This window comes from Triturus cristatus, chromosome 6 (genome assembly GCF_964204655.1).
Source record: "Triturus cristatus chromosome 6, aTriCri1.1, whole genome shotgun sequence".
NCBI lineage: Eukaryota > Metazoa > Chordata > Amphibia > Caudata > Salamandridae > Triturus > Triturus cristatus.
The window spans coordinates 1,369,107,413-1,369,134,830 of record NC_140589.1 but is presented as its reverse complement, the minus strand read 5'-3'; the positions used below and the strand labels follow the sequence as shown (position 1 = coordinate 1,369,134,830).

General features: G+C 44.8%; 1 protein-coding gene across 1 annotated transcript in view; it reads left to right on the top strand.

The window, feature by feature from the left end:
* Positions 1-27,418, top strand: part of VRK2 (VRK serine/threonine kinase 2) — a 370,448-nt gene that overhangs the window by 298,429 nt on the left and 44,601 nt on the right. Inside the window, exon 12 of the mRNA XM_085612369.1 lies at positions 9,360-9,515. Within this exon, the coding sequence (XP_085468495.1) occupies positions 9,360-9,515 (156 nt within the window). The remainder of the gene's footprint in view (positions 1-9,359; positions 9,516-27,418) is intronic.

The following is a 27,418-nucleotide window of genomic DNA, read 5'->3' as shown; positions in this document are numbered from 1 at the left end:
GAGTGAGAGACTAGTTTAGAGAGCCGACTGAACACCGAGTGGGAGACTAGTTTAGAGAGCCGACTGAACACCGAGTGAGATGCTAGTTTAGAGGGCCGACTGAACACCGAGTGAGAGACTAGTTTAGAGAGCCGACTGAACACCGAGTGGGAGACTAGTTTAGAGAGCAGACTGAACACCGAGTGAGATGCTAGTTTAGAGAGCCGACTGAACACCGAGTGAGAGGCTAGTTTAGAGGGCCGACTGAACACCGAGTGAGAGGCTAGTTTAGAGGGCCGACTGAACACCGAGTGAGAGGCTAGTTTAGAGAGCCGACTGAACACCGAGTGAGAGACTAGTTTAGAGAGCCGACTGAACACCGAGTGAGATGCTAGTTTAGAGAGCCGACTGAACACCGAGTGAGAGGCTAGTTTAGAGGGCCGACTGAACACCGAGTGAGAGGCTAGCTTTCATGTGTTCTAGCGCCTCGTGTTTTCTGTTAGTGAGCACTGTAAATTAAGTCATTCTGTGCCCTCCGTAGTTAGCAAAAAATGTAGTGCTTTCTTCTGTGTCCCAGTTTTTTTTCCAAGTCTTGCTTACCACGCTATGTGATGCATTTGTTTGAAAGCAAAAATATGTAAATGTCCGGTTTCTGCTAGCTTGTTCCATGTGCCCTAAGCACCATGATGCTGTTCTTTTATTGTACACATCACTGCATTCGCGGATATGCAGCTTTTGTTTGCTTGAGTTGTCCCAGGGAACCTAACAACGATGACTTGTAAAGACAAACTGGCACATGCATCAACGTAGACTTTTGCGATTCCTTAATTGCGATTATTAAGGAATCGCAATTAAGGAATTGCAAAAGCCTATGCATGTAGGAATTGCTATAAAAATAACGATTCCTACACATTCCTTAATTGCGAGTCGCAAATTGCGAGTTGCAATTAAGGAATGCCGTCCCATTCATTCCTATGGGCCTCCAGGCCCATAGGAATGAATTCGAGATTGCATGATCAATTTGCGAGTACCAGTAGGTACTCGCAAATTACTCAGGCAATTTAAGGGTGTCAAAATGACAACCTATTGCACCCCTGAAATTGATCTGTGCACATATGTTGCACACACACATGCTCTAAGGGCATGTGTGTGCGCATCATGAAACTTTGAAAAATGCTCAAAAGTGCATTTTTCAAAGTTTTTGCAAATTACCATGAAGTTGAACTTCATGGTAATTTGCTCTCCCTATTTGCGAAATCGCTAATTTTTTTACTTTAGTGCATTGCATTTAAGGAATCTCAATTTGGGATTCCTTAAATGCAATCGCAATTTAAGGAATCGAAATTCAGAGATTCCTTAAATTGCGATTTTTGCATTTGGGATGATGCATCCCAAATGCAAAAATACCGGTTGCAATGGGGCAGATTCTGAGAATCTGACCGTTTGCGACCGGTTTTTCCTTTGATGCATGTGCCTGAAAGTGTCTAGGCCTGCCTGTCTGGTTTTTGTTATACATGGGTGATATAGAAGACCAAAATGTTTAATGTGTCAGTAGGAAAGAATTAAGGCACTGACTTGCACTGCTGCTTATAGGATTTGCGCAAAAAATAAGACCAACATGAGTACCATTGCATTGTTATGTGCAGGTGCTCATTCGAAAGATAGAAAACATGGGATTGATATGGAGACTGAACTGTTCTATAACCAAGTAATAGTGAATTCTCCAAGGAGGAAGTCAAGTAATCAATCAATCAATCAATCAATGACACTTGTAGAGCGCGCTACATACCCGTAGGGTCTCAAGGCGCTGGGGGGGGGGGTGCCGCTACTGCTCGAACAGCCAGGTCTTCAGCTTCTTCCTGAAGGAGAGGTGGTCTTGGGTCAGGCGCAGGTCGGGGGGGAGGGAGTTCCAGGTCTTGGCGGCCAGGTAGGAGAAGGACCTTCCTCCTGTAGTTGCTCTTCGGATGCGGGGGACGGCGGCGAGGGCGTGGTTGGCTGAGCGGAGGTGGCGTTTGGGAGCGTAGAAGTTGACTCGGCTGTTGAGGTAACTCGGGCCTCGGTCGTGTAGAGCTTTGTGTGCGTGGGTGAGGAGGCGGAAGGTGATTCTTTTGTTGACGGGGAGCCAGTGAAGGTCTCTCAGAGGTCCGGAGATGTGGCTGGTTCGTGGGATGTCGAGGATGAGTCTGGCTGAGGCGTTCTGGATCCGCTGGAGTCTCTTCTGGAGCTTGGCGGTGGTACCGGCGTAGAGGGCGTTGCCGTAGTCCAGACGGCTGGTGACGAGGGCCTGGGTGACGGTCTTCCTGGTCTCGGTGGGGATCCACCAGAAGATCTTCCGTAGCATGCGTAGGATGTTGAAGCACGTCGAGGAGACTTTGTTAACTTGCCTGGTCATGGAGAGGGAGGAGTCCAGGACGAAGCCCAGGTTGCGTGCGTGGTCTGTCGGTTTGGGTGCGGTGCCCAGGGCGGGAGGCCACCAGGTGTCGTCCCAGGCGGAGGGTGAGGAGCCCAGGATGAGGATCTCCGTCTTGTCCGAGTTCAGTTTCAGGCGGCTGATCGTCATCCACTCGGCTACCTCTTTCATCCCGTCGTGCAGGTTGGCTCTGGCGGCGGCGGGGTTGTTGGTCAGGGAGAGGATCAGCTGGGTGTCGTCGGCGTAGGAGATTATGCTGAGGTTGTGTTTGCGTACGATGGCCGCGAGGGGGCTCATGTAGACGTTGAAGAGGGTGGGACTCAGAGATGATCCTTGGGGGACGCCGCAGACGACTTCGGAGGCCTCTGACTTGTACGGTGGTAGGCGGACTCTCTGTGTTCTTCCGTCGAGGAAGGAGATGATCCATTCCAGCGCCTTGTCCTGGATTCCGACGTTGCTGAGGCGCTGTACTAGGGTGCGGTGGCAGACAGTGTCGAATGCCGCGGAGAGGTCCAGGAGGATGAGGGCCGCTGTTTCTCCATTGTCCATCAGGGCTCGGATGTCATCGGTGGCGGCGATGAGGGCGGTCTCGGTGCTGTGGTTGGCTCGGAAGCCGGACTGTGAGGGGTCGAGGGATCCGTTCGTCTCGAGGAAGGCGGCCATCTGCTTGTTGACGGTCTTCTCGATGACTTTGGCTGGAAACGGGAGAAGCGAGATGGGGCGGTAATTCTTGAGGTCGGTGGGGTCCGCTGTTGGTTTCTTGAGTAGAGCGCTGAGTTCGGCGTGCTTCCAGCTCTCCGGGAAGATGGTGGTGTCGAAGGATGTGTTGATGATGTCTCGCAGGTGGGGTGCTGATCTTTCCTTAACATCAAATGCTGATTGATTTTGTCAGCAAAATAATTAGCAATTAGGTGAACATAAAACCTCCGTCAATTGTCCATCATCTATTTGTCCGTCCATCTGTATATATGTTTGTCCCCCAAGCCCCTGTTGTATGTTTGTGCCTACATCTGTGTTCATATTTTTTTTTGTGTATGGTGTCTTTGTGTGTCAGCCTCTGTGTGCTGGCCTGTGTACATTGGATCCTGTATATCCCTGGCATCTTTGCAGCTGTTTACTATGGCTGCCAGGCCCCCCTTTCACACACAGTTGCTTCCTCCCCTTGATTTCTCCTTACTTTCTCCTTATCGTCCTAGATCCTCCTTTTCTGCTTACCAGATTCCTAAGATCCACTAAGCTTGGGGATATTATTCCATTCACAAGGCTTCTTGTCAGTCCCTCTTGCTCCCTCTTTTTTGCTCTATTTCACCTGTAGTGTTTCAAGGTGATATTAGAGGCATAATGTGCTAAATAAGCAACCAACAAACCATACCTTGTGTTTATCGAGTGCATGTCTGTTGTTCTGTGTGCATGAGTGCCTGTATGTCTGTAGTGTTTTGTGTGCATGTGTGCCTGTATGTCTGTAGTGTTTGGGTGCATGAGTGCCTGTATGTCTAGTGTTTTGTGTGCATGAGTGCCTGTATGTCTGTAGTGGTTTGTGTGCATGAGTGCCTGTATGTCTGTAGTGTTTTGTGTGCATGAGTGCCTGTATGTCTGTAGTGTTTTGTGTGAATGAGTGCCTGTAGGTCTGTATGTGTGAGTAACTGAAATGGTGTTACTCACTGCGTGCATAAATATCTTCAAATGTGCATGAATGTATGACCTATGCGATCACTATGTGCATTTTTCGTATAAACGTCTAACTTCTTGGCCTTGTTGGTGCTCATTCTTAATTCTTCTGAACTTTGGACCATCGCAAGCATAGCACAGCCAAGCATTCAGTATGCAAACTAACATGACTGATCTCCTACCAGATGAATGGTGATTTGAGTGTAAGGGCGCAGATGGTTTGTGATTTGCAGTTTTTGTAACTGCCGCGACTGATGACATAAAAAATCCTTCTTGCAATAAATGGGATTTTTAGAAGCAAAATCCTGGCATCTGAGCTTTGCAACCTTCAATTAGAAGGGAAAGAAGATTTTGAATGACTGTGGTATTGACATCTGCAGGCTTGCACAGTAATCATTCTTAATGGAAGAGAATGTGTGTTTGAGGGTTTTTTGCAAGGCTAATTAACTACCAGCGAGGATATGTAATTTATTCATGATCTCTTGATTGTCACCTTTCTCTCGTGATACAATTACGTTTTATTGTTGAAAATGGCTGACGCCATTTGTCAGCACTAGTTACGTATTGTGCAGGGCGGAAATAAAAGTTCATGTTTAATAAAGAAATTTTTAGCCGTATGCTTGATTTATGTTTTACTACTTTTGTAGGGAAGCATCACGCGTTTTGACACAATATTTTCCTGAGTATTGAGGACAAAGCAAAACACCAGTGGTAATGCTAGAAGTAAAATTGTAAGAAGTACAAAAAGGCAAAGAAATGATATTTATCCTTTCTTGTATTTCGCAAATGTTTCAGTAATACGTTATTTGGTTGCCCATTGTATATAGGAAAGTTTCATGTACACACACCAATAATTTTTTGAGTTGGTTTGCAGCCCAATCAATTAAGATTTTCCCTAATATAGTTACACCCTCCAGATCACAGCCTCCAGATCCATATGGTTCTTTTGACACAGAGAATGACTGCTTTCTTGGTTCAAAAGGAGAGCATGCACATTAGGAGTATGTTCTAAGTAAGCATGGAGAGCCATTTAAAAGTGATGGTCGATAGGTAGCTTCACGTGAATGACCACACAACAGTTAATGCATATTGTGATACCATGTGAAGAACGAGGTAAACCCACCTACTACAGGAGCTTGCTTTTAAGTTTAGTGAGTATCTGTAGCCCTACTGCAAAAGGAATTGAGCAATTATTTTGCATTCCTGAACTTGTGGTATTGGTGCTAATAGCTTTTTTCGTTTTTTTGTGAAATGAAAGTCACTATATATCTAGGTTATCAACAAGCAGTAATAGTTTTAGCCTCGATTTGTTTATTTGTTGCCAATCATCTTTATCTTGATCTAGGACCTCATAGACACGGTCCTACCCCTTTGTGAAACAAACTACTTTTTACAAAGTATTTAAAAAAACAATAACTAGTTCATGTATCCTTTAAACTCTTTCCTTTCATGCAGTTTACAATCAGATGTAGCTATAAATGAAGTCTCTTGGCTTGATGCAAAACAGTACAATCACTTTTGGAAAGCTCCCCACAAGAGGCGCTCTACCACAGTCTACAGTGGGCAAGGTCTGTTACCCAAGTTGCAGAGAAAGGATAGGCATTGAATAGCTAGGACTGACTATCCAGAATCCCCGCCAATTTAAATAACATTCTGTGAAGCCATGAGATACCAACAGGGTGCATGAGGCCTTCGGTCTCACAAGCCTCTAACCATAGGTTGCCTCTGTACAGTTCTCCCAGACTAAATCATGATCTTGTAAAAAGGCCAAATGTGTCTAGGCTAGAGGGAGGAACTTGGGGAGTTGCAAGTCCAGAATATCCATGAAGGAACAAGTAGGGATTTGGGGTAGATCACACAGAACCCAGCATTGAAGAGAGTCATAAGAACTAGGGCCAGGCTCAGTTCAACTGGCTTCTTTCTTTGACAAAGCTCCTCCAGGTAGTTCCTCCAGGTAGTTGGCCGGTTAAGGATAGCAATGGCCTCCTCCACAGCCGAGATCTTTAAGAAGACTCTTGAAGCTTGTGTCCCAGGATGTATTTCACAGCTCCAAGCTGCTGTCATTGCCAACTTGGTCAGTCAAAGTATGAGCAACGCGTCTTCTGTGTCCGACTCACCCAACACTACATGCTGGGGCTCAAAGTTGCTCTTTATCCTCCTGTGCTGTAGCAGATTCTTCTTTAGAGCAGCTAATGCCTGGAAATATAGATGTTTCTATCACGCAGCTAGAGTTCCCTCCAAGTTTGGTTCCATTGTGCGTGTGCCTTCTACAGCAGAGCTAGCCTCGCATGTGGTAAGGGTTGAAGAGAGTGCATTCCTAACCAATCTACACTCCCAAACAGTGGTACACGCGACCTACGTCAGCACACAACCATGTTGGGTAAAAGCAACCCTGTGAGGGAGAGCCACCAAATGGGACGAAAGGCATTTAAAGATGTGGGTGGTTAGCTGTCACTAATTTGTTTGGTTTGTGTCGAGGGGTTTCCAGTGACATAAAATAGAAAGCAGGAACAGTCCTTGAGTTGTCTTTGATGTTCCTTAACACCTTGAGAGGGATAACCATGTTAGTGGCAACTGCCCAGTAACAGTTTATGGTGTGTTATGGCTTGTTTTCTGAATGTTGTTTCAGGAGGTTTTTTTCATGCAACATGTGACTCTTGTATAGAGCATATTGTGAACCGAGTCGGATTCACTGTCAAGGTAAAAGAAAGGAGTCTGTAGCATATTTTAATAAAACAAGGGCTGATACAAGGACTTTTCGAAATGTGATGCTAATTACGTCTCATGAATGGAATAAAAAGTAGGAAATGCATCATCCTTTCTTTTGCTGAGATATGCCGAGAAGCAGAGGGAGCGGTCCATCTCTGTTGCCACAGCTGACAACCAATGGGTAATGTTGTTATATCCATGTGCGTGGTCCAGCTCCTAACTGAGCACATGAGATCCTAACTGCATGCCAGGCAGCCCTGTGATTGGTGCTGTCTCCACAGTGGCACCTCAACCTGCAATGATGTTCTCATCTGCTGCTGTGCGATGCACTTGTGTCCAAGGCCCAGGGACTGCCTTCTAATAGTCAGGCCTGCTAATAGTTGCAACACAGTGGATATGCAAGGGTGTGCCCTGAGCTGCACTGCCGCTTGTCTCTCGGGAAGAGCTAGACAGCACCACAATCTTCACATACACCAAATATTGCCCTTCCCCTAAACCGAACCAAGGAATTACTGGAATATTTCATAAATGCCCTTTCAGGGCTTATGGCTTTTCAGCAAACAAATGAGAATTCTAGTGTAAAATGCCCTCTTTTTTCGAAGTTTTCTCAGTGGAGGACCTCTCCCTCAACATCCCCTCGCGAGCACGCCTTTATAAAAACCAGGTTTTTTTGCTTCGCCGTCCCACTGCACTTCAGCTTTCCTTTGGCCATTGTAACTGCAGGCAGTAGGTGTGGCTGGTGTTGGAAGAGTACGGAGCCAACAGGTTTGTTGGTGGTGCCTGGAAAGCAGTTGGCGGTGCAAGTAGAGGAAGTGAGCAGCAGCTTCCAAGGAATCATTTGGGCACCTGCACTTATTTGTTTCGCACTTTAAGCACTGAGTGAGTGCATCACTAGGTTTCAAATTCAAAGTGTTTCCGTTGAAGACATCCAGAGGTCTTCTGGATGTAGTGTCTTTAAATAAAAAAAAACTTCCTGTCAAATTCATTTGGACTGTGATGCGCAAGTCCGACGAGGAGGTTTGCGTTATTGCGAGTACGTTTTTCACACTATCAGTCCGGTGAGCAGGGACAGGGCTTTAAGTGGGCCGGGTCCTGCCCGTGCTCAGCACCAGCAGTTCTTAAAGGCAGGTGCTGAGACGGGTCCCTATCGGGCTCTCCATTTTTGCTCTCCCCATCAGGGTGAATTTTTTTTTTGTAACTCTGCAGCAGCTCCAGCCATCACTGGCTTTGATGTAAGTTTGAAGAGACTCGTTATAGGTCTTTCACAGTCTCATTATTTCAGAACTGAATCATTTTCAAGATTATACTATGAAGTCAGAGTTGTTACTTATTTATCTTGTGCAACTAGCAGCCATTGACAAAGCCAATAGTCCTTGCTTGTTTTAGGTATAATGTTACTTCTATTATATGTCTGTGGAAATTGAGAGGAACACGAATTGGCAGGGGTACTAAGTGAGAGAAAACACTATTTTTTTTTTGTAAAATAACCAACGTCTTTGAAGACAGTCAAACAGAGAGGGAGCCTGTGTGCATTTTTGTCTGTGTATGTAAGATGCCAGGTGAATTCCGACAGACATCTTACCATATCCGTCTGAAAGCAGCAGTACCCAACTATTTACCAGAAAAAAAATGGGGGGTGTAACTCCCCCAAAAAAGCACCTGAAGCTACGCCTCTCCCTGTGATTTGGAAGAAAGACAATTGCTGACACTTGTTGATGAAATACGACAGTAATAGTGGATTGTCGCTTTTATCCACAAACAAGTTACAGCTAACATTCCAAACAGGCTGGTAGATTATATATATGCCATTTTTAGGCATACCAAATAGAGACAAGTTCTCGTTGCAACATTTAACAAAAGAGGAATAATGCCTCTTCCAAATTGCACAAAATCGCAGCATAATTAATTGAGAGAATGGGGCAGGAAGGCAGAGCACCAGAGTCGCAGATAAAGAGCCTCTTTGGAGAGGGACAGACTATAATAATGAGTCTTTTCTGGGAAGGCTTTCCGATTATGCGAGTTGATAAATGTAAAATGAACGGAGGAGGACTGAAACGCTGACAATAAATGTTAAATTGCTGGAATCTTGATTTCAGTTGAGTACATAGAAGAATCTGAATAGACTTTGCAAGACTGTGTTACTGCTATCTTGCTCGAGAGGTCAGATCACCTGCATTGGAAAGTGAATGTAGTTATTAGAATCGCATTTTAGACTTCTATTTTCACATTAATTAGGCATATTGAGAAGATGGGAAACTTACAGCGAATAAGCTGTAGTTTATGAATAACAATTTAAACTATGAGCGGTTTCTGGATTTATTCCCAGGAAAGGTTAATAATAATTCATATGCCATTTTAAAACAATACGGAAACTCTTTTCCATAAAAACGCCCTCTCCGGTGAAGTAATTGGTGACTGAAAGAAGCTAACTACTGTGCGTCGCCAATAAATCTAAATGACGCAGTATTAATATTATTCCTCCTCTTCCAAAAGGGGACGCTTTGAAATAGGTTGCTATTTTATGGACTGGTTAAAGAATAGTTTTTTAAGTCATGTCACCCTTTAATCATTTTGCCCTCACGTACTTTCACAGGTAGATTTACCAACGAGGTCTCCAAAGCCAGCCAAAGGACGGGTTCGAAAGAAGACCAGTGCGAGGGAAGGAACAGCGACAGTTAACGGCAGTTATGCCGAGGTTCGAGATGTGCTGGAGAAAAAGACACGACCCAATGAAGGTTCCATGTCAAAGGTATCTTGATATTTAGATAATTTCAACAAGTTACAAATTGTTTCAGTAAGACTGGTAGTTTTTTCTCTGTGACATGAAGGGGCTGACAGTCGACTGCCCCATCTGAGCTCATCCCATTCCTCTCACCCAGCAGGCCATTCTGATAGAGAGAACCGCATGTGAGACAGATTTTCTAAAGGGTCCATGCATTGAAAGGTGTCACATAATGTCACAGTGTAGCGTATCAATATGATGCGCACTAGTACCCTGGTGGTGCGAGGCGGACTCTCAGAGAGGAACAAGGTAAGATAGGGAGGAGGCCGTCGAGTTTGGTTTAGGAAGTGGGATTTAATGGTCACTTGGTGAATGAATGTTGGAGAATAAGGTTATGCTCGATCGAAGGTAGCTCACATGTGTAGCATAATCTGTATTGCATGCTCCTAGGCTTAGGAAGCCGCTCCATCTGGCGACGAGTAGGGGATACACGCCCAAAAAGAACAAGACTGCTTTCTCTGACAGTTTGCAACAGTCCAGCAAGCTGCTTGTGCATGTCGTGTGTGCCAGCACAGTCTGCGACCGGCCCACGTGGAGTGAAAGCCCTGCCCCAGACCATACACGGCCATGGAGGCAGTCTGAGGCCCTACAGAGGAGCATGTTCAAAAACATGCGCTAACACCAGTGAGGCTGTTGGCAAAGCGTGACACATTGCCCTCAACATGTAGCGACTAGGGATTGGCCTGAAGCAGCGCATTGCTCTGAACGTGCAGTAGCTGCAGAAGCGGACTGAACTCTTCACTGCTACACGTGCATGTGTGTCCTGAGAGATAGACTCAATCGAAGAATGTGCGACACATTCATGAGAGGCACACCAACCCATCCTTCAGTGAAGTATCTGCGTAGACCAAGGGAGCCAATATCCAGACAACGTAAGTAAAGTAATAATACTGATAATAAAATATAAGAGAAAGAAAGTGAAAGGAGCATACTCCTGTTCAAAAGACTGGGGTTAACTTCACCACATACACCCACACTTGGCTGACCATTCCAGAACTTGATGAGTCACACTGTGTAGTGTAACAAGTTGGGTCACATGATGACACCATGGCGCATGAAGGTAGTGCGAAATACAATGCAGCAGCGTTCTTAAAACCACCTCCAGCATTTGACACTGCCAAGAAACAAAACATTGGTGCGAGATGTTCCGCATGGAGTGAAACATTGGATGACTTTGTAGATGCCCTTGAGGAGGAAGTTGATAACAAGATCATCAAGTATCTAAGAAATCTGGCAGCAGATGGCGTAAAAGAAGTGCTAAAGAAAGTTCTACGTACTTATGCAACATCATACCAAAACGTGAAAGAAGCGTTAGAAGCCAAATCCAACCCAATGCCGAATGTTGATTACGAAAGATACATTTTCAACAAAGCACAGCAACAAACTGGATGAGTTTGTAGAGAGACTTGACGTGCTCATCAAGCATGGCAAATTTTGTGGTTCGAGGCATGTGGGCTGCTGAATTCATATCTGTGCATAGATCGCCACCTAGTGTTGGGTCCGGATGTTTGCACGTTGTTGTCCTGGAAGAGTCTTCGAAGTATCACGAGATAGGTGACTCCTCCCCTGGACCACAGTGCGCATGGGCATCCTCTCCATCCTTAGATTGTTTTTTTCCGCCATTGGGTTCGGATGTGCTTATCTTAGCTCAAGTTAGGAAAATTCAGATTAAGGCCAAAAGGCCTTTAGTTATCGTCGGTACTGTTCCCGTTCGGTATCGACTAGTTTCTTTAGTACTTTAGAACCTTTTTCCAGCTTTTCGGATCAGTCTGGTCCGAACATCGAACTTCCATCGACGATGGAATCGAGGACTCCATTCAAACGGTGTTCTTTATGCCACGCAAAGTACCCACACATCGACGTCCACCCGGTATGCAACAAATGTCTCTCACCGGATCACGATGAGTCGAAATGTATGGCCTGTGCCCGATTCCGATCGAAGAAGACTCTCCAGAATCGACGGGCGGCGAGATTAGAAGCGCAGCAATCGGCGCCTGCCCCGGCCAACATCTTCAGCACCGAAGACTAGGACGCCGAGAGCGTGGAAGAAGTAGACTCCAGCCCCGCTTCCGAACACGACTCCCGATCGGAAGACGACGATGAGGTGCTTTTTCAGAGAGAAGAAGTCATCGACGAGGTAGGAGACTACGATGAGGCCTTTGGGGCCGAAGAAGATTGCTCTAGCGAGGAGCTAGGCCTACCCGTCGATACGGAGGCCGACAAAATGCGTCATCATAAGGCTCAGGTCGAGGGATCGCCTCCGGGCCTTACCCGAGATCAATCTCAAAGTTCTTCGGCCCCGCCTTTAGGCCCGGCCTCGAACACTCCGCACGAGCCATTATTACCGAAAACGACTGGCTTCCCTTCAACGAAACCGAAACCAATCGTCGCTCCAGTTCCAACGAAACCAAAAGCGAAACTGGCTGTAATCGGCTCGAAGGCCTCGAAGCCCTCCACTCCTTCGACGCCAGCAAAGGCCATCGGCCCCGAACGCAGTAAAAGGGATTTCGGCGCCGAGCTCACTGCAGCGGATATCGGTGCCGACCCGAAGAAAAAGGCCCTCGGTCCCCACAAAGCGCCTCGGCCTCTGGCACCAAAGCCGCCGGCCACGACCACCAAAGTCAAAATGGCTGCTCCATCTGCGTCGACGTCGAAGACAGCGACGCCCGCCCAGTCGTCGACTCCAACGACCGTTGATACCTCTCTTCGGATCGATGACCCCATGGCTCCAAAGCAGTCGACGCCTACCTCCAAGGTGCCGACCGGCTCTAAAGAACCTTCGGCGTTCTCCGTGCAACAGGTCGCGGCATCGTTGCAACGCATCAGGGAACGGGCAGCCCTCCGATCCACGTCGGACCCCGACACGCACAAGGCTCCGAAAGCACCCTCGGCGCCGACCAACATCACGTTTGGCTTGCCCCCGTCCACGGCGCCGAAGATGTTCGAGATCCGAACACGGGTCCGACAGACACAGTCCCCGTCTCCTGGACACACAGATTTTGAGCCTTCACAGCCACAATTCATCGACGCCAACACTGGTAGACTGATGCTCCGCAAGCGGAAAATCACGCCAGAGGGGGGATTGGACTCCTACAGAATCCCTCTCAAGCACAAATTGCCAGCAGGGTCGGAGCCAGTGCTTCATGAACGCTTACAACCCTCCCTTCAGGATCCCCAGTCCTTTTCTCCTACGCCTTCAGAGACAGACGCAGTAGAGGACTATATGGGGGATGATACCACCTACCCTGGGGATGACGAGCATCTGCAATACCCAGATCAGGCATGGGATGACCCTACAGACCAGAGTACCGCACCAGATACCCATGACACGCAGCTTTACAGCACAAAGACATCTCCCACAGAGGACACTGCTGCCTTCAATGCCCTCATAGAACAGGCTGCTGCCAATCATGGAGTACAACTCCATTCTGACACAGTCGAAGAAGACTTCTTGGTGGACACTTTCGCCTCTTCCGAAAGAACTGTAAAAACTCTGCCCATGTTGAAAGGAGTTCTCAAACCTGCAAAGGACATTTTTAAGGAAACAACCAGGGCACGGGTTCTAAACCCCAGGATTGAAAAAAAATACAAGCCTGCACCCGGAGACCCTATGTACATTAGGGGTCAGTTACCTTTGGACTCCATGGTAGTTGCTAACGCTCGCAAACGAGCCCATTCGCAGACAACAGGTGACGCTCCTCCCCCAGACAAGGAGTCCAAAGTGCTGGAGACATCAGGCAAAAGGATTGCAGCGCAAGCAGCAAACATCTGGCGCATTGCCAACACACAGGCACTCCTGAATTTCGCCATGGTTCTGCATTAAACGTGTGGGTTTGATCCACAGCCTTTGATGCGGCACCACGGAAAGTTCTAGAAAGGTGGTGTACCATGGTTGGCGCGCCCATGTGGGAGCAACTAGGATGAGTGTCAGTGAGTGTTGTCGCAGTTTGCGTGCCACTAGCGGTATCAATGGCGCTGGGGGAAAAGCGTACGCAATTCTGCCGGACCAGTTCATCCATATCGCATTGCTCTGTGACTGCGGATGTGGGAACCTGGTGGCAAAGCTTTGGCATTTTGCGTTTTCGTTTGTGGCGAATAGGTCTATCTCTGGAAAAGTTGTTTTGTTTTCCTAAAGTCCTTAGTTCTAGCACCAGATTAATGGGTCCACCCTTTGAACCTCTCCATTCATGTGAGATTCAATTCCTCACCTGGAAAGTAGCTTTCTTAGTGGCAATTACTTCGTTAAGAAGAGTTAGTGAACTCCAGGCACTAACCATTCAAGAGCCATTCATACAGGTTCACGCAAACAGAGTTGTACTACGTACCAACCCCAAATTCATGCCCAAAGTGATATCGCAGTTCCACATGAATCAAACTATTGAACTGCCTGTTTTCTTTCCAAGTTCACAAAATGTCGCAGAGAGAATGCTCCACACACTAGATGTAAAGAGGGCCCTCATGTACTATATAGACAGAACTAAGGACTTTAGGAAAACAAAACAACTTTTCGTTGCCTTTTCTCCACAACACAAGGGCAACGCCATTTCCAAAGCAGGGATAGCCAGATGGATCGTTAAATGTATTCAAATTTGCTATCAAAAAGCTAAACGCACATTAACGATTCCCCCACGAGCCCACTCAACACGAAAGTTAGGGGCGTCCATGGCTTTCCTAGGAAACATTCCTTTACAGGAAATCTGTAGAGCAGCCACATGGTCCACTATACATACATTTACCAAACACTACTGCGTAGATGTACACTCAAAACAGCAGGCAGCTGTAGGACAGGCTGTTCTCAAAACTCTTTTTCAGACTGCTGCAGCTGGCACGGGTAATAGGAGGTACTGCTATGTATTCTATGCACAGATATGAATTCAGCCACATGCCTCGAACTGAATATGCTACTTACCAGTATGCATCTGTTCTTGGCATGTAGGGCTGCTGACATTCATATCGCCCACCCTCCTCCCCGGCGCCTGTAGCAGCTGCAGCTCTCAGAATTACTGTATAGCATGGTCATCACTTACTGTATCTACTCCATCACTGCCACAATGGGGAAAAACAATCTAAGGATGGAGAGGATGCCCATGCGCACTGTGGTCCAGGGGAGGAGTCACCTATCTCGTGATACTTCGAAGACTCTTCCAGGACAACAACGTGCAAACATCCGGACCCAACACTAGGCGGCGATCTATGCACAGATATGAATGTCGGCAGCCCTACATGCCAAGACCAGATGCATACTGGTAAGTAGCATATTCAATTTCACCAATGAAGAAGCCATATGCCTCAGAATCATCGATGGCTGCCTTTTCGATTCATTCAGAAGGCACATCTTGCGAGAGACACCCAGTCTAGGGAAAATGATGATGGCTGTGAGATCAGAGGAACGAGCAGAAGGACAATCTGCTGATATGGAAGCCGGGACAGCACACAATGAGTCAGCATTGACTGTTAGAAGTAAGTATAAGCACAGAGTGGACACATGTAAATTGACGACCATGAAAAAGACAAAGCTATTCTTCCAATACCGTTTTTTTGTACTGAAAGTTGGACTTTGAAGGATCACATTCTCTGTTCTAGATGGAAGTTGTACACAAAAAGGTATAAGGTCCCTTGTGATGCAGTAGAAATAACAGGGTCTACTGTCTTCGCTTTCAAAATAGAGACATTTAACTTAGACTAGCATGTACAGAATGGCTTTTATGCATTAGGCCCCTTATTAAAACTCCTGGAGACTCCTTCAGGACTTGAGAGCATGTCATTGCAGCAGGAGGGAAGCTGTTCATAAACCTATTCTTTATAACGGTGTAATTAACTAAGTAAAACGCTGGAGTTGTCACAGCTCAACTACTCTATAAATAGTACTTTACCAATAAATATCATTATTGTACTATAATAATTCTAATTGGTTGGTGTACTCAGAAAGAAATGTAAAAAGTCATCTGACCCAAGATGACAAGAAGCAAAAGTAACTATTCTTATTTGCTTCTGATCCCCTAAAACTCCCTCTCCACTCAGGTAATGAGGAGAGTTTCCATTAATCTGAAAAAATAGAGGAAGATGAGACTATACCCTTGACCACATTGGTGAAGAGGAAATATGACAGATTCTGCATATTAGTGTGAGAAGGATAAGAGACATGGGTAAACTACATACAAAAATGGATTGTTACCTGTCCTCTTACTGTAATATATTTTAAAAAATATATATAGCTGATGTTTAACTAGATCCCATCTTTTCTGTAAATGGGGTAGCTGGTCTTGGCTCTTCACCATAGAGCTTGAGGATGCCATGCCTATTTTTAATTACTCAATTTGGCAGCGTCATCTGAAATTCCTTTGAGTCAGTTGAGTGCGAGCAATCTCAGTACATGGTTGTCCACCGTTCTATACAAGCTCTGCCTCCAACATTTTTACCAAAGTCATTGCAACAAGGCAGCTGAAATAAGGTGCAATGGTATGCAAGACTAACGCGGGACTGTTAGCAATTGAAAGCAGGCAGGGGTGGGTGCAACATGGGTGCGATACCGATTATTAGTTGGCCGAGGAGAGCAGTGAGTGGCAAGAAGGAAATGATGGTGAGTGGCAAGGAGGGAGAGCGGGGGATATTATTGTTCTGGCTTGTGTGGACTCATGCCCCGGTGTCGGCTCCACTCTTGGCTCTCTGTCTCGGGCCTTCTACTTTCAGCCTTTGCCCTTCCTGCTGTTTCAGCCCACATGCCCTTCCTTTGAGAATCAGCATAAACTACTAGCAGAAGCTATTAGAAGCTGGTGGAGAGGTAGTATTACAAATATATTAAAATATCAAAGTGAAGTGCAAAGTGGTCAGCTGGGAGAGTCAGCTGAGTGAGTGTGCAGCTCCTAAGTGGCTTAAGATGCCATTAGGGCGTCTGCGCTAGTGGAGGAGATCGGTGCGACGGAAGCGGCCACGCTATGTCCCTATCTGAATTAGAACTTGATCCCTTTCAATTTCCAAGTACGGAATTGAATACAGATCATAGAGTAGGAGGTGGCGTTTCTTCAGATTTTTTTGTTTTGCACTGAAAAATGTTATTTTCCATATTGTCTTTACTAGAAAAAACTGTCAAGCTCCGATCATGTACTAGAAATGTTGTCAGCAATTTTATTGGAGGTGCAGAGAGTAAATAAGTTAGGCTGTTCTAACTCTAAACTCGTTGCGAGTATTGCTAATGATAATGTACATTTTTATGTAAGCCAGTAACAGCTATGCCCCCTGGAGGGGAAAAAAGCCTTTGTTCAAGTTTGCAAGCTAATGAGTTATGTGATGCTTTAAAAAAATGATTGTTTACTTGATAATGAGGAGCTCTGCTTACATAAATTGTTTGAGGAGTATAGTCAGAACCCTACCCCGGACATGGCTAAGGTAGAGATTTTGCTGATGTTAAAAAAGGGATTCAAAGAAAGTGCAGATAAATTTTGAAAAGAGATTGATTTACTATCTCATCCTGGAGTAGGGGCAGAAGTGGGGCCTAGAGTTGTTAGTACCTCCATTGAAACGCAAATCCTTGACCGCTTACCAAGTAGTTTAAAGAGGAAGCCTAAGGTGAAGCCTCCTTGGGTAAAGCAGATGAGTGCTATAAATAAAAGTAAAAATAAAAAGATAAGAATTTCTAAACGTAAAATGAAAAAATTGCACTTCCCCACTAGTCATGATATGAAGAGGTCTAATGAGGTGGTGACGATGACATTGGGACTGGGAGGTAGTCTAAATCCGACTGCAACCCCATGGTGGAAGAGACAGTGGGTACAACTTCAGCTGTTCCTCTTTTCCCTTCTGTGGCTTCCCCACACCCTCTGGGCTCTCTGAATCCTTTACTGAGCAATTCACATGCTCCATTTGGAGTGGGTGGGGGGGGAATTGAAAGTATGGTTCTTCAACTCTCGCCTAATGTAGGGAGGAAGAAGCACTCTGTGGTTCATATAAATGCCGCTGGGTTGCTTAAAGAGGATAGCTCCCTTTCGGGAAAGGTAAATATGAGGAATCAAGTGACACAATTATTAAGTACTCGAAATGATGAAGAACAATGCGCTATAACAGCCCCTGACAGTAATTCTTGCCTTCTACTCAATTATTGGGCAAAAGTTATGTACCAAGGGTTAAGGAGTCTGCACGGGAGTCCACTATCGGCTACTCCCAAAGGATGCACATAGAGCAGAACCCTGTGTCAACCTCTCTGGACTTTTTGTTATTTTATAATGACTCTCCACCAATGAATAGAAATTCTATTTTGAATTCCTTTTTGGAGACTGAAGCTCTAAGGTTGGTAAAAAGTATTGACATCATAAGTTTAGTTATTCAATCATCTGCACCATCCCCATATTCTAGAATTACGTTTGGCTCATGGTCTATTGCAAAATTGTGATTTATTTTTAAAAAGGGGCGATTGGTGGTGTTCCTGTGGTGGAGAACTTAGAAACCCCAGTAGAACATCTGAAGATATCAAGAGCAAATCAGTCATTGGTGGTGGCTGCAGTGGGGCTTAGTAATGATTGTCAACAGGGGAATCCTAAAGATATACAAGTCTCACTGGGGCAGAGTGGACAATTAATCAACATTTTAGAGAGTCCTGTAGCCCATCCACGAGTTGTAGATTCAAGGGATGACGTCCTTAAGTGGATTTGGGTAGCGGGAGAATGGAATAGTGCCGCACCTCATTTAAGAATGTTGAACCATTGAGGTAGCATGGATGGGCTAATTCTGTTGTGGACATGGTCAGGTTGGGATACTATGAGGTAAGACTGAATTTCTTGAAGTCTTTGGATCTTTTAATTGTATGTCTTCAAGAAACCTGGTCATGTAAAGAGTTTATATTTGCTAGCTACTTTGTTTTTTCCTGTACTGCAACCCGTTCTGAAAGGGATCACACCGGGGGGGGGGGTGGTGGCAATTTTATTTAAGAGCATGGTTAATTGGAACCACGGGGAGTTTGTTCATCCCTCAAATTTATATCTTTGTTTGAAATTGGCTTTCCAAGATGTGAGAGGCTGTCCTTCTTTCATCGTATTAGCAAATATGCTTTTGTCTATGACATTAGCGTTACAGAAGATTGCCCTTGGGTAATAATCATGGGTGACCTATTTGCAAAGGTTTCTAATTCTGCCTCCTCAACCTTTGCTAAAGTTGAGGAAGAGGAAGTGTGGTCTATATCAGAGACTTTGCTCCCAGGAAAAATTAGAACAGATAAGCGTGGCTTTCAATTACTTGAAACTCTATGAAAATACGATTTGATCATCTTAAATGGAAGATGTCCAACGGGCGCCTCCTATAGCTTTCAGTCAACCTCCAAGCAGAGTTTACTTGATTCTGTGATAGTATCCTTTCAAATGTTTGGGGCTTGTGAGAAACTTACTGTATCTTCATCTGATATGAGTAATAGCAGCTTAGTTGGTACAACTGTGGCCTTTAATCTCCAGGAATTAGTTCCTGGGAACCCACCCCTGGGCAAGATTGGCTTTAATAAGTCAAATGGTCGCACCGTTTGGACAGCTAAGGTTATTGTGTCCTTAAGTTCCAAGCTTAACGGAGTTTACGATAATCTTACGGAGTCTTTATTTTTTTTATTTTTTTTTCCCCAAAACCTTTATTTGACACAGCAGTTATGTACAATCACGGGCCTACAACCTCAGAGGCCGGCCGCTAGTGTGCAAGAAGTAGAGTTAATACAGCGAACAAAGGAGCAGCCTGCACAGAGTGCGACTAAACTGCCCACAACAAGACTTCATGCTACAGAAAGGCTTTGATTTAATATTTTACAAAACAAAACACACAAAACAAAACTAAAACCAGGCATGAAAACTATATAGGCAGGAACTTGCTCTCCCATGGGGGGGGGGGGGGGGCAGCCTCCTCTCAGCAGCACTACATGCAGAAGCCAGTTTTGAGCGAGGCGGGAGGCGGGGCAGGGAAGCACACATGTACCAATTCCAGGCGGGAACAGGAATGTCCAAGCTAGGGGGACAGGGCTACGTCAGAAGCAATCACCAGGGGGGGACGGAGTCTTTATTGAATGACCCCATATCGTTTTATGAATCCCATATGGAGGAGCTTTGTAAATTAAGCTCTAGGGATGCAGGTCCCTGCCAGCTGAAAAAGTGCAACCATAAGTTGAAGGCATTAAACCAGGAAATACATTCCCTTATAAGACAATAGCACTTGGGGCTTTCCCAGTTAAGACAGCATGAAGTTGACCGTCTCAAGCGTGCAAGATGTAGATTCAAAGCGCAGGAAGGAATGTGATCTCAAATGGATCAATTTAAGGGAGGCAGTGAACTCTAGGTATTAAAGGAAATATTGCTGCTTGGTTGCTGAATATTATAATTCTAGGGTGATTGTGCATGCAATTCCGATCCCAGAAAATGTCTAGGTGGGTTATATCACTTAGCTGTATTCTAGTAATAGTAAGGTAGTGGATGCTCGTACTATATGGTCCTCCCTCAGTAGGTGAGATTGTGGACTTCATAAAGAATGCTAGAACATCTGAAGCAATGGGGCCCGATGAGTTTCCTATTGCAGTTATTAAAAAGGATGTAGCATGGGGATCTTTTTTTTTTGAAACCGTTTATTACAGGTCTTAAAAGTATACAAGTATGGGCCCACAACCTTCCGGCCGGCCGCCAGCAATGGTAGGAACATACGACATACATTTATGGAACACGTGGTATTACAGAAGGAGCATTTCTCAGTAGGTAACAATGTCAAAGCCACAGCATGGGGATCTTTAAATGGTCCTCTGTTAGAATATTGTTATTGTTTTAGAAAAATTCCCTTATCATGGACGGACACAGTCATTGTACCATTTTAAATAAAGGTTCCTAAATCTTTACCGGCAAGCTTTAGACAGATATCATTGTTGGATGCGAATAGCAAACTTTTTGCCAGGAGTGTACTTTGCCATTTATAACAATGTGCTCAAGAATACAACATCATTCCTCCGGAACAAGCTGGCTTTAGGAGATAATATAGCTGTCCTCCAAGCGATAATTGAAAAATACTTATTTTCCCAAGGTAAGTCTCGGTGTGTATGGCATTTATTAACTTCTGCACAGCGTTTGACCGAGTTTATCCCCAAACGCTTTAGAGAAAGCACTTTTCTCTGGGTGTCCCACATCATCTTCTAAAGCTTATTATTTAATTACACTCTGATACCTGGTGTCAGACACCAATGGGAGGGACGCCGGGTTTATCGCGAAAGATCAAAACCGTGTAATGCAGGGCTGTTTGCTGGCTTCAATGTTGTTCTGCCTTTAATGTTTAATGTCATGATCTTTCTGGTATCCTAAGTCTGGTGAAGGCCAACCGCCCAAAAATGGGTACGATGTCTGTTAGCAACTTATTGTATGCTGAGACGTAGCCATAATGGATTTAAGCCCTATTGGATGACAGCTTCGCCTCACTGCTCTGACGAAGTATGCAGAAGTCCATTTTTTAAAAATAAATCTCTCCAAAAGTAAAATCTTGATCTTCCGTAGGAATGGCATAATAACGAAGGGAAGGTTCAATCACTATCTAGGCATAGATAAACTAGAAAATGTGGACTTTATCATGGTAAGGTCTTTTCTAGTAGTAGGCGGGATAATGATCATAGAAACTTATGTTTTAGCATGACCCTCTCCCAGGCAAACAACCTCAATAGATTATATAAAATGAGTGGGAGACAGCATTTTGAGCATTTCTGTTAGTTTACCGGGTTAAAATTCCCTCTTCTTTATGCAATGCGTGTGTAATGTTGGATAAGAGTCTCTGGCACTTTTTGATGGAATTTAGCAACACATTTTTCGCCAGATTTATAATCTGAATACACAGGCAGCCCCTCATGTTCTCCATCAGGAGTTTGGTTTATTGTCTTCTCATACTTTCCCTTTGTCCGCTGTCTTAAGTTGGGGAAACTCGCTTTTGTGCGGTGAGGAGGGTACACTGCGCACAGAGTCTTGACGTTTGAAATCATTTTTCTCCCCCAAAAAAAGAGCGTCTTCTATAGGTCTTTTGAGCGAGCTAAAGATGATTTTGGGCTAGATCTGAACATAGATTCTTTTATGTCTAAATCCACTTTAATGCGCTATATAAAAACACTCTTGTTTGAAATAAGTCAGGACAGAGACACTACTTTATGCCAGATTTAAAAGAAATTGCACCATGTACACTGAAACTCCACATAAGCTGTGATTCCAGGATGTCCAGGATTCCAAGATATGACACTGGTATATTTTTGCATCTACAAATTATTTTATAAAAGAAGCATGGCCTAACTGCATGCGCTTCCCTGCCAGGCCCTGCCCCTACCATCTCCAGGATTCTCATTTACTCTCTCTATTTGGTCACATGTAGAAGTGTTTTCTTTCTTACTCTCTTTTACACTGGTACCTCTTTTTTTAGGTCTCGCCTGAGACAGCGCATGCAGTCTCTTCGAGACATTTAGTAAGTGGCTTTTAAAATTGCCACCAGAGGCTTTTGGTGGCCTAAAGCTTGAGTGCACGTGAGCGTGCACTCCCGCAGCCGCCATCTGCCTTTCTGTCATGGCTCATTAAGCCTCCTCCACCCCCTTGCTGTCTGCTCTCACTACCCCCCTCCCTCCTCCCTTCTCCCCCTCGTTAGCTTGTTATTCTTATCTTCGCAACCCTGCCGTCATAGCGCTTTTCCCATAACTTTTAGCTGTGTTGCATGGCTGAAAGTTATGATGAAATAGCGCTGATGTGCATTCGAGTGCTATGAAAAAAACCGCTATAAAGTGTTAGTTGGAATGAATGGGGCCACAACAAACACATCTTTGGCTGCACCAGGCTGGGCCCCGAGCACAGAGCTCATTAGTGCTATAAGGTATGTTTGCAGTATGTCAAGCACAAGATACTCCAGATTGTAGCCCAGCTGAGGAGCCTTAGAAAACATGGCTTGTATTCAACGTATCAATTGTAGTACACTATACTGCTAGGTGAAATGATCCGCATTCACGGGTGACTGTTTGTGGAGGGGGTGGGTCTGAAAGGGAATAGATGATGATTTATGGATGGAGCTTAGAAAAGCAGAGCCCAGATGTCCATTAAATGAGGCCCGTGCTAATAATTCCAAACAGAAAGCAGAGGCCAGCGCAGGGACTTTACCACTCATAAGCTGACCCCCGGGTTCTATGAGTAGCTCATATTGCAAAGCATGGCAAGTATATATATATATATATATATATATATATATATATATATATATATATACACACACACTCTCTCCAGTCCACTGAGTGCATGTGTAGAGATCGTGTGCACCAGCAGGCAAAGCAAGGCAGGCACATTTCATTGTCACGATATGGAAAACCAATATACATGTACACGTGTTTCAAACCTTTGCTCTAATAACATAATAAACCGTGCCCGCCATTCTAGCACATTTCCCATAACTATTAGCCATGTTGCATGGCTGAAAATTATTTAAAAAATAGCTCACTGCTGCTTTGTAGTGCTTTGACAAAAGTTATTACACAGCCAGCACGGCCCGCATTATACCACTTTTGTTTTTTCTTTCAGTCATGCTACACGGCAGCCGTGCTGCTGTACAGCATGCGTAAAAGACAATGACAAAGCCAATACCTTTTCATCAATCCACAACCCATTTATCCACTATTTCACCTTTCCATCCACCCACACATTTTTCTATCAATCACTTTCTCTTCTATTATCCTTTCACCTAATATCCATCTATTCACTCATTCATCCTTTCACCCTTCCCTCCTGTCTGTCCTCTATCGATCCTCCCAGTCATCCTTTCACTGTTCATCCATTCATCCATCCTTTCTTTCTTCCATTCTTAACTCATCCAGCCACCCAACTCCCTTCCATGCACTCTTCCATCTTTCCACCCTTCCATTCATCCTTTTGTTCCAGCAGTCTTCCAGTCCTCTTATCATTCATCTATCCTTTGACTCGTCCTTTCATCTTTCCAAATCTGCTTTCACCCTTTTGTTTTCCTCTTTTCCTCTAACCCCCTTTCCTTCTGTCCCTGTTTTAATTCTTCCTTCCACACTTCCTTCTTTGCACCCTTCTTTTATCTCACACTTCCTTCCACTCTTCCCTTCACATTTCTTTGTTTTATCCTTCCATTCATACTTGTATCCTTCCTCGTTCCTTCCTTTTTTCCCTTCCTCATTTCACCATTTATATTTAGCAATCTATTTATTTTCTTCCCTCTTTGATGTTTTACTTCATTATCTTTCTAGGTACCTCTATCTATTTGATGCCTCTACTTTTCTGGTTTTCCACATTTTATTCATTCAATTCTCTGTCTCCTTCACGCACTTGGCTCAGTTGTCAGCCGTAGGTCTACACGCCTCAGCTCTTTCTGTTCTGCAAACCTGAACACAGACGAAGCCCTCAAAAGAGTCAACATTTTAGTGCTTGATCAGCCAAGTGGCTCATGTCAACACCCACCACACCTCTAGCTGCTATAGTAGAGGGTTTAGGCATAGCCAATAGGTCTCGCCTTTGGGACCTTAAGTGTTTGGTTATCCAGCACAATATTTTTGGTGCAACAACATCAACTGTTGCATGGCTAAACACTTATAAGGTCCCAAAGGTGAGACCTATTGGCTATGCCAATGCTTGTGCTTTCTTATTTTCTCACAGTTCTGGAGACACCTGTGGGAACCATTATGATTATCGGTAGAATGTTGGTTGGGCATTCCAGGGCATTGCCAAGTTGAACCTGGTCTGAAAATGCATAGCTGTTTGGGTGAGGTGCTCTTAATAAAGAACCCGGGAACCTACTCTGAGCCTTTTGGGATCTTCACAACACCTACTACCATCCTCAAGGTTTTAGACCTTTTAGCGAGTGGTTTTTGTAGTGCTTTTCTTCACTGTGCTTTTTGTGAATAAGATGTTGGTTGTGCTCCACTCCAGATTTTAATATTCCCTAATCTTGTAGGAAGGGGGATTGAGAGTGCCAGCTATGAAGGATTTACACTGCTCTCATGTATAGGATAATGGGAAGTGGACCCTAAACAACATGTTGCTCCTTTTGGTCACCCTGCATGTGATGGGATTACTAAAGCAAATGGACTAGACAGGCTGTTCTGTGCCCTTTACTAGTGGAACTGTGGGCAACAGGGAATTGAGCCTAGTGTGAAGAAACTATGTAGGGTGAGGCTGGGAAACACAATATCCAGGTTATATAATCAACTAAAAAAAATATCGACTGCACAATTTCACTTGACCTACATAATCAAGGTAAGTCAATGACAAGTTAAAATATTAAGTCTGTACTTTCCAGTATATATTTACCTTAATGGTACAATGGTAGTCAAAGTTTTTCAGTCCAGATCTGTGCTGATAAATATTTCTGTCCTTCATACGGAGACCCATAATTCCAGGTTGCACCATGTAAGCATCCCGAATGAGCAAGTACCCAACATTGTTATGGGAAATATCCCTGTGGCCCTCTTGGGAGTTTGTGTGTGCTTTAACCTGTTGGTAGCTGATTGCTGCATGCACTCTGGTTTACAGAGGGCGATTCAAAGGAAAATTTGCAAGGGGGTCAGAAAGATTTATGTGGTGCTTGATTATGTACAGGTCGACGAGATGTGGGCACTTGATTGAATCATTTTGTTCTTTTTCTTTTTTTCCCTCTCTATCTCTGATTGTTCTTTTATGTCCAATTTAGTTTATTATAGCACTCTGATTCAACAGTGCAGATAATATTTTGTGTGGATTGTCCCTTGTAAGGATACTGGTGGAGAATGTATAGCGTTCTATAATGTTTTTTTTTTCCAAACTATGAGCTCCTTCACTTGTATCTCCCAAGTTTGATGCCCCATCAAGTTTGTAATTAAAAAATTGTTTTAGCTTAGAAACATATTCAACACATAACATCTAATGAATTTAAACTTCCAAGATCGAAAAGTTTGTCTTTCATCACAATGACTTTGGCACAAGGTGTCATGGGAGCCACATAATTTATTGTTAGGCGAAAAAGGCCGTTAAAACCCTGTCATTACTTTCTGTAAACGTTATCTGAATTTCATCTGCCTCAGAAGATTTTTCTTCTAACTTTTTTTCTAACCTTTTTATGAAAGGTGAATGGAACTTACATTATTTAGAGGGACGGATAGCAGTGTGAATTTACTGGAGAACATCAAGTCAACCTATTCAATTATTAAGTTGTTTTTTTTTAACAAACTTTATTGGGGTTTTACACAATTCACACTATTATGATACTTGTGCTGTACAGCATCAGCAAGCTTTCAAACTCGACATTTAATTACTTTTATTTGCAGCCATCCGCTGTTAATAAAACAATCCCAGCCCCTGTCCCTCATTGAGCCTTACTTAGCCTTGTGTATCATGCCCTATTTGGGTGTGCTACTGTCTGGTGAGACCAGACAGGAGGGGGGGGGGGGGGGAATAGAGCACCCCTACAGGGACCGAGGTCTTCTAGGTTTCGGTAACATCTTAGAGCAGCCTTAGTTATACGAGGGGTCTCTCGGGGTGGTTGTTGTTCCCGACCCCTCTGGTGATGTGGTGGGAGTATCAGAGTCAGGATTGGTAAAGTTATCCACTAGTGTGTCCCATGCTCGGGCTGCGCCAATAGTGCCAACTCCTCATCTGGCTTTCCTCAAGAGTAGTCTACCCTCGCAGCCCGCCCACTTCTCCATGCAACTATTTGGTGTCCCCTAGGCACCTTTCAGTGCCGCGCAATTTCCCTTTTGTCCACAATGAAGTCCAGGTCTTGAAATTTGTTTGTGATCCTCTTTCTAACCGTGAGCGGGAGCCAACACAAGAGACAATGGCCTGGAGAGGCAGGGGCCTCCCTGCCTATAGCTGTTGCCATTCTAGTCGTGACCTCCCCCAAAAGACACCAAGAAGCACATCCAGAATATATGTAGAAAGTGTGCTCTCAGTTCCCCGCACCTGGGACAAGCTGCATCGGCCATCTGAAAGTACCGCTGGATACGCTCTGGAGTCAAATACGATCTATGTTGAACGTAATAGTTGATGAGTTGGAATCTCGTATTCCTGGAAACTTTCAGAGTTCTTTCAAAGGATCCTATCCCATTGCTGAACCGCTATAGTGTCTCCCAAGTCTGCCGCCCATCGCAGGCGCTCCAGCGGGCACTGAAGGTCCCCTCACACCACTCTGTACAAAGATGAGGCTGCCTTTAAAGTGTCCGCGGAAAGGGCCATATACTGGCAGCTCCGGTGCGCATTTGGCTCAGTAGAGCCAATGTTCCAGTGCTTCCGGAGCGCAGTTGTGATTGCTCTGTAGAGGAGAAAAAGTCCCTGTGGTACATCAAACTCCACCTGAAAGTCCTTGAATGGGAGCATCTCTGAATAGATCCCCTATCTTGGTCGCCCAAGCTTCCACCCACTGGTCCAGTCCACTCCAGTCCGGTCTTCGCCATGAGGCAGCTCTCTAAGCATAGTAAGGGGTATATTTGGGGAATATGGTACCTTGCTATGCAGCTTTTGTAAGCAACGATTCCAGCATCTGGTAAGCACTCTGAATTCTTGGGTATCCCCGGTTGTCGTGTGTCACACTCTATGAAACACCTTAACGAGATGTGCAAGGGGAGGTGCCCATGTGCTTTGAGGCCTGGTCGGGTCTCTTCTGCTTGCCAACCACTGCAGTAGCCACTGTAGTTGCCCCGCTATGTAATACGTCTCAAAGTCGGTGTTAGAAATAAGGGCCTCTAGTTGGAAGCGATAGGTACCTTTGTCCAAATAGCGACCCTTGCTTTTAGTCAGGGTAAGGCAGATACACACTTTAGAGATCCCCTGCTTAACCCCTGGGTACCTTGTTACGAGCAGACAGACTTATCCCAAAAGCAATATGTAAAGTATTTGTACTCAAAACACACAATAATACAGTGATAA